Genomic DNA, 8,528 nt, shown 5'->3' with positions numbered 1-8,528 from the left:
CCTCGAAAAATGTGTTTAAACACTTGAAAAACCAAAATTATATAATTTTTTACGTAGTGCGGTGATTTTTTGCTTTGTTGTACATAAATCTCATAAAAAATGAGATTTTAGAAATAAAACATACCTACTTGAAAGTTTTAAAAAAGTGAAAAATAACACTATTGTTAAAATAATATGTTTTATTCGGCTTAAAAGTGAGTTGTTTTTCTCAAATTTGCATCCACTCGGCGGAAAAAGTGACACTTTTAATCCTAGTAAAAGAATATACTATTTTCAGTCAAGTAAAATATGTTTTTTTTTTCAGGAGTAGCAGTGGGTTTTCGTCCAGGCCGAGTTCGTTCACTTCTTCAGACCGGAGTCCTCTAGCGAGGGACAGTTTCAGCGATAAATTCAGGTAAGTGATTACGTTAATTGTTTGAGTAATAGTTGAGATGTTAATTACGCTGATGCGTAATTGTCTGGACAAATACAAAAAAGTGAAGGTTGCAAAAATTCAAATAAACCACAAACTGAAAATGTAAACACTGGGGCTTTGTACCTGAAATGTTTATCTTTTTAATAGAAAAAAGTTTAGAGATCTGTTTATACATAATGACTATGACATTATTGACATTTACCAGTGTTGTTTCCTTTTTCTTTCTTTCACRTTCTTTCATGAGCATTCCACATTTTCTACTACTAACTGCACTAGTAAAATGAATAAACACTTTCGAAAATCTTTGCACGATGTTTGTTTATAGGCGTTGTTACGTGCAAAGTGTCTTAATTATTTTGTTCATTTACTTGCTAACTATAGTGTTGCTCTCTATTCTCGATCAGAATACGTTTGCAGAAAAAATACCATATGTTATTCAGAGTAAAACTGAAATTATATACCTAGTTTAGCTGAATTATTGCCTCACTACGTTCGGCAAATTAAACGTTCAGCTTTGTCACATAACTTCCAATAACATTATATACTATTATCTACTATCATTAAATAATATGTTTGTTATTTACGTAACTATAGGTACAACATTTTGCTACTCATAATTTATCTACTCGTAATTTACATTTATTATAAGTCACAGTTCTGACAATATTATAACACTAATTAAACTAATTAATCTTGGTTATGTCACGACAAATTCTTTTTAATTACATTTACAGGTGCTTTAATGGGACACTTACTCGCAAATTAAAATTTCAAATTAAATATCTTACTTGTCAAGTAACGGTAAAAGGGTTTTTACAAATAGTTGATAAAAAATAACCAACAACTTGACATCCTGTAATTGCATTTTAATTAAATATTAATAACGTGTGTAATTCTTGGTAATTTTTACATGTTATGTCACTCAAACTGAAAGTCTTACTGGTGATTAAAGCAAGAAAACAATATAAGAAATAGGTCAAGGTTTTCGAAAAAATTAAAAAAAATAATCTCAAGTTTAAAGTAATAAAAGCAAGTTAAAAAAATCGTAAACAAAAAATAGGGTGATCCTGGAAAAATGAACCAGGTGTACACATCAAATTATATTATTTGTATTTAAATGAATGTTTTCCACCTTTCCCGCACTCACCCTATAATGTAGGGAAAAGGTCGCCGTATTGATTCACTGCGTATCTAATAAATATTAAATCACTTTCAAAGTGTAATAATTACAACAAAATATCGTGCCTCATAAGTGTTACAAACGGACATAAAAGGATCAAAATTAAAATTACAAACTTGGATATGTGTACTTATACGGTTTTCACTTTATTTTAATAATCTGCTAAGTGGATATAATCGAATCAAAACATGTTTTCGTTTTGTCAAATCTAAGAAACAATAATGATTTTTTTTTTTTGCAAAAAAATCTCTAAAAATTTGTTAAATTGATAAATAATAGTATATCATTCAACGAGCATATAATGATGGCTATTATTCACAGAGGTGAAGTTTAAAAAATTCACCTGAGGCATAGGCGAGTGAAATACGACGTTTTATCTACGATCTTTTCTACTTAGAAAATTTATATTTGTTACAATGACAGATCTGTGACTAATAACTTAAGTTGGAGGTATTTTTTTTATTCTTACCGTAAATTAGTTTGTCATTTTTATTTTCTAACTTCATAAAATGAAATACAAATAAAATAAATAGAAAAAAATAAATAAATTGTTAAAATAACAAAGAAACTGCAAAGAAAAGGGAAATTTGTTGTTTTGAGAGGTGGTGTTTTTTAATCAGAAAATTTAAGTTTTTTTATTTGATTTTGCATTAATTTAATCTCGAAATACTTACGTTAGATATACTTGTATTGATAATACAGAGTGGTCCAAAAGTCTGGAAACGATTTTATTCGACCAAACTATCAACTTTTTTGGCAAATAAATTTATAGGTGTGCAAATGGCTATAAAAATGCTATTCAAAAAAATTCATTATTAATTAATTGTTTATACTTACGAGATAAACATAGTAACAATTTTTTTTTTAATGGAAACCTACCACAATTTTTTTAGACAACGAGCTTGTTACAAGAATTGTTGCTGTGCAAAATATTTTTTTGTTAAAAAAATGTTTGACTTACAAGAATTAAAGAATTTTTTTGAGTAAACTGGAAATAAATCAATAAATGTTTAATGGTTATAAAGGAGCGATGCCAAAATATTTTTTCTTCCACCGACCAGAAGAAAGTTTTGACAACAGATAAAGTTTATAATTTTTTTAATATAAATTGTAACATTTTCAATAAATATTTTTACACATTTATAAAATGCATAAACATATCTTTGTAAAACAATAAATAAAAAACCGTTTTTATTTAAGAAAAGTATCATTAGTATGGTAATCTCAAAAGTTTAAACAATTAATTAAAATAAAAAATATTTTGGCCTTTACAACTTTTAAAGATTTGTTAATTTATTTCCAAAAAAAACACTAGTAGTTTACTCTTAATTCTTGTAAGTCAAATATTTTTTTAACAAAAAAGTGAGAGATTTACAAAAAAATTGCACAGCATCAATTCTTGTAAGGTCGTTGACTAAAAAAAATGTTTTTTTAATAGCATTTTTGTAGCCTATAATTTTTTTTGCCAAAAAATTGATAGTTTCGTTTCCAGACTTTTGGACCAGCCTGTAGTTTTAAATATTAATATCGGTATTCATCCACCTGTAATCCATTATTGCCCTTGGTCTATAATGAAAATAATTATTGACCACTAGGAGATAAAAACAACTTTACAACCTTTCGACAAACTAGAAAATAGTACCTTTTACACTAGTAGTGAAAAAAAAATCGCTTTTAGTGTGAAACTAATTCGTTTGACGAATTTAGATTCAAGGAAACGGAGATGTGGATTTGGGAAAGTAAAAAAACTCAATCAATAACAGTGGATAACATTTATTTAAATAAAATCGAGACCACTCACTCTATCACCCAAAACACGATATAAATTTATGATAATTGTTTTCTATCACATACGGGTTATGGTATATTTCGTGTGATAACACAACACATGATGTGAAAATATAGCTATCATTAAAGGGGCGGCCATGTTTATTGTACCACCACACGTGGTGTTCAATTTGTTATTAATTGATGAATTAAAATTAATGCAAGATGGAAGAACTTGTACTGTGTGCCACCATCAAGGGATCTTGCTCGAAACTCGTCACATTACTAATTAAAAGGTTACAGGAATTCTACTATAATTTTTTTTTAATCTACTAGCGGTCGTTTGTACGAAAATCGGTGATTTTGGGACGTTTTCGTGCATACGGCCCTGATATCTCGTCATAATCTAACAACTTTGCTTGATCAAGAGGTTTGCTAGTTTAAAAACTCGCCACCAAGCGACGAAAATCGACGTTGATGGTTGTTGGGCCTGTTGTTGTTGTTGTTGTTGTTGTTGTTGTTGGGATAAAGTCACGTTTGAGTCGGTCTTGGAATTTTCTTTCTGGCCGTTGATTGCCGGAGACGTCATTTTTGCACTGAAAGGAACAAATGGATAATGTTACAGAGTGTCGTTTTGCGTGCTGTAATCTTGGAGATTTGAACACAATGTAGTGGTCGTGCATTGAAAAAATTTCAGAGATTTTATAATAAAAAACGAGTTATTTCATTTAGATCAATTACCGTAATTGAGAGGAGAATTGATTAATGGAATTTGTGTTATGTTGCGATCAAATAACGTAATTGGATTGAATAATTAACCTAAAGTGGATGTAGTCCAATTACTGGTCTGTTATTTGGCTCGAAATAGTTTCAAATTTTCAGTCACGAAATTGTCTTTCTTGCGTTTGTAAACTTGTTTCAACATTTGTATTGTAAAGAATTCTTTCGCTAAATGTCTGAAAATTAAGTTTTTTTTACTAGAACTTACTGAAGAAGTAGCAAGAACGAAATATTTTTTTTGAGTTTGAAGATTCATAATTACAAAAATCTACTCAAGAGTTTGTCAAAATGCTGGATAATATGAGAAATTAAGGGGAACTGAAGGTTTTTAGTCTCAAGAGATAAAAAAATTGAATTTTCGAGAAGTTTTTATTTAATTTCTTTCATTTCATGAAATCTTTTGGTAATTCTCTGAAAATGAAGTTTTTTTACGTAAAATTAAGTAGAATTTAGGAGATTTACTGAAAAGAATAAGACAAGAATTTTTTTTGATTCATCTACTTTTCAACTCACAAAATTTTTTAAATGCTGGATAATATGAAAATTCCAGGTAGTTTTCTTCATGAAGAATTGGAGGCTTATTAGTCTCAGGAGACAAAAAATTGATTTTTTATTTTACTATAACTTTCGAGTAGTTTTTTATTCAAATTTTTGTGTGTTTCTTTTCTCMTTTCAATCACGAAAAGCGCAGTTATGAAAAATTAACTTTTTTGCGTTTGTTTCTTCATTTGGTTATTTTTTTCTAGATGAGAATTTTAAATGTAAAGAGTTCTTTTGCTAAAAATTAAGTTTTATTTATAGGAAATTTAATTTAGAAAATCGGAGATTTACTGAAAAAAATAAGACAAGGATCATAATTTGAAAAAACTTACTCTTCAACTCTCAGTTTTTTAAAATGCTAAACAATCTAAGAATTTCAGGTATTTTTTCTAAGATTTTTAAAGGGAATTGAAAGTTTTTTAGTCCCAGGAACTAAAAATTGATATTTTTTACAAAGTCGTTTCTCCATTTGGTTGATTTTTTCTAGATGAGAAAATTGTATGTAAAAATTTCTTTTGCTAATTCTCAAAAAATTAAATTTCTGTTACAGAAAATTTAGTAGAACTTAGAAAATCACAGATTTACTAAAAAAATAAGACAAGAAATATTTTTATTATTGATTTTGAAGGTCCATAATTTGAAAAAATCTACTTTTCAACTAAGTTTAAAAAAAAAAAATTTCAGATCTTCAAGGGCTTTTAGTCCCATGAGACAAAAAATAATTTTTTTATTTTACTATAATTTTCGAGTAGTTTTTTGTTCAAAACCTTCTCTCATTTCATGAATTCTTTTGCTAATTCTGATGATTAAGTTTTTTTTACGTAAAATTTTGGAAATCGGAAATGTACTGAAAAAATGGCACGACAAAATATTTTTTATTTCAGTTTTGGAAGCACCCGATATGAAAAAATGCAGATAAAAGTACTGCCTATTTAGTCTCAGTTTACTGAAATAGTGGATATTGTGAGAATTTGGGGTCTTTTTCTAAGGAAAATAAAGGTTTTTTAGTCACAGGTATAAAATACATCACTTTTCACAGTTACTAAAACTTGTTTTTTCATTTGGATGATTTTTTCTTTTTCAATTTTTTTTTTCAAATGTGAAGAATTCTTTTGCTAATTCTGAGTTTTTTACTTACTTACTTTACTTGCAATTTGGTACAACTTGTAGATTTACCGAAAAAAATCAGACAAAAAATTTTTGTTTGATTTTGGAGGTTCATAATTTGATAAAATCTATTCTTGAACTCTCAATTTTGTGAAATGCTTGATAATATGAGAATTCCAGGTATTTTTTTCTAAGATTTTCGAAGGGAATTGAAGGGTTTTTAGTCCCAGGAGACAAAAAAATATTTTTTTTATTTTACTATAACTTAGGAGTAGTTTTTTGTATTCACGATTTTTCGTATTCTTTTCTTTTTTCAGTCACTAAAAGCGCAGTTATAAAAAATTGATATTTTTTAAAAATTTGTTTCTACATTTGGTTGATTTTTTTTAGATGAGATTTCGACTTTAAAGAATTTTTTCGTCAATTCTGTGCCGATTAATTTTTTTTTGACAAAGTTTAAGAAAACGAAAATGTACTGAAAAAATAGCAAGATACGAAATGTTTTTTTTTCAATTTTGAAGCTTCTCAACTTATTTTCTATTCAGTAAATAAATAAATAACATAAATGTGCACAATTTTACGACTAAACTGTAAACTTTTATAGCCAATAAAACAGCAATTCACTGTAATACATTATTTTTACAAATTGTTTTGACAGTTAAAATAAATAATCGTAACGTGACGTCTGTACATACATTGTACCTATTCGGTATAATCTTTAAAGCAATGTCAACAATAAATAAATGTTGAAATTTATTAAATAAGCACAATAAAATTTACACCGTAAACAATATATTGTAAATTAATAATTAAAAAGTCGACTCCTGAGTTGCGAAATAATTTTTTTATCAACTTTCAAATGCGAATTATTGAAAATTGCGACAAAGCAAACAAATCGATAAGAGCCAAGGGCCATTTCCATCGACCCCTCTTTAATAATAAAAGGTTTATAAGACGACTTTATTACACTAAACGTTAATTTTATTACTCGTTGAGTTTATATTTAAATTTTTACCTCATACAGTGATGTAAAATCTATAAATATTTTCAATTTGCTTAAATATTAACGAAAACAGTTTGTGTTTTGTCGTAACTCCAGCATGTGTTGACCTGATCTGTATCAAAGATAGTGTAGTGTGGGTTTGGGTGTAATAAAATCAACTAGACCGACCCAGTTTTCATTAAAACACGCAAAAAAACATTGTCAAAGTGCCAAATCTCGCTTTCGAAAAATTACAAAACATGCACTATTTGACATTTAACTTTCCTATGAAATTACGCAATGCAAAAATTTGCATACAACTCTCACCGAAATTAGGGAAATTTCACTTTCACGACGTCGCGACGCTAGTTTCAGTCATTTGGGGGAAAAAAGGGAAAAACTCACCGGTTTTGTGTTTGTTTTCTTGTGAATGTGCGCTTTCTTCGGTGGCACTCGTCGCACTAACGTTGGCGTTATTTTCCTGCAGCGAAAGCAGTGTTCAGGACAGGACTAAAACGCACACCACCACTGAATTCTGACCCACATTTCGTTTTTCGTCCTTGTTTAGGCGCGTTTCTGACTGAAACCGGCTGAAACTGAGGATTTTCGAATCAATAATGCTCGAGGAGTCAGCTGATCGAAATGGACCGACGTGATGCGCTACTACGAATTTTCTGAATTGGGTTCTTTACCCAGATTATGGGCTTGTGGGCAATGGAGGGAAATTTAAAAATACTTCAAAGTAATTGGACAAATTGTCAGTGATTTATTGAAAAGTTTGGTCGGAAAATTAGCAAGCAAATTATTCTCTAAAAACCATTATTTTTGAAAAAAAATAGCAAAACACCAAACATTGTTTTCGGTTTTGATAACTTGAAAAAATGCAGATTGAAGATCTATTTTTTTGTATTACTTTCTCTCTTTTCAGTCACGAAGAGCGCACTTACTTTTTTGATTTGTTTCTCCAATTTTTTTCTAGATGAGAATTTCGAATGTAAAGAATTCTTTTGCTAATTCTCGAAAAATTAAGTTTCTTTTACAGGTAATTTAGTAGAATTTAGAAAATCCGAGATTTACTGAAAAAAATAAGACAAGAAATATTTTTATTGATTTTGGAGGTTCATAATTTGAAAAAATCTACTCTTCAACTCTGTTTTTTTAAAATACTAGATAATATAATAATTCCAGGTACTTTTTGTGAGATCTTCAAAAGGAATTGAAGGTTTTTTAGTCCCAAGACACAAATTAAATTTTTTATTTTACTATAATAATTTTCGAGTAGTTTTTTGTTCAAAACTTTTTCTCATTTCATGAATTCTTTCGTTAAATCTCTGAAAATTAAGTTTGTTTACATAAAATTTAGGAAATCGAAGATTTACTGAACAAAGTAGCAAGACACTAACATTTTTCTTCGATTTTGCTGATCTAACTTTTCTCTCAGTTTTTCAAAATTTTTTCTAAGATTTTCAACGGGAATGAAGATTTTTTTAATTTTACAACAATTTTCGAGTTGTTTTTTATTCAAAATTTTTTATCATTTCATCAATTTTTTCACTACTTTTCTGAAAATTTAGTAAAATTTAGGAAATCGGAGAGTTACTGAAAAAATAGCAAGACTAAATATTTTTTTCAATTTGTTGATTCATAATTTGAAAAAAATGCAAACTAAAGATCGACTTTCTAATAAAATGTTCGATAATATGAGGATTTTAGGTATTTTTCTAAGATTTTCTAGAGAAATGAAGGTTTTTTTAGTC

At 28.3% G+C, this 8,528-nt stretch overlaps 1 protein-coding gene and 1 long non-coding RNA gene across 2 annotated transcripts in view; one reads left to right on the top strand and one right to left on the bottom strand.

Moving 5' to 3' along the window:
- The window catches only part of LOC123016429 (rap1 GTPase-activating protein 1), a 175,671-nt gene that overhangs the window by 1,830 nt on the left and 165,313 nt on the right, over positions 1-8,528 (top strand). Inside the window, exon 2 of the mRNA XM_044416821.1 lies at positions 305-394. Within this exon, the coding sequence (XP_044272756.1) occupies positions 305-394 (90 nt within the window). The remainder of the gene's footprint in view (positions 1-304; positions 395-8,528) is intronic.
- Positions 3,353-7,396, bottom strand: LOC123016443. The gene is made up of 2 exons (XR_006413440.1): positions 7,177-7,396; positions 3,353-3,958 (listed from the first exon to the last, which is right to left on the bottom strand). It is a non-coding gene; the product is annotated as an uncharacterized LOC123016443 (long non-coding RNA).

Source organism: Tribolium madens, unplaced genomic scaffold, assembly GCF_015345945.1.
Source record: "Tribolium madens isolate multiple individuals breed KSU strain unplaced genomic scaffold, Tmad_KSU_1.1 Scaffold_1;HRSCAF=32;Tcas5.2_LG8, whole genome shotgun sequence".
Taxonomy (NCBI): domain Eukaryota; kingdom Metazoa; phylum Arthropoda; class Insecta; order Coleoptera; family Tenebrionidae; genus Tribolium; species Tribolium madens.
This window is presented reverse-complemented; position numbering and strand designations above follow the sequence as displayed.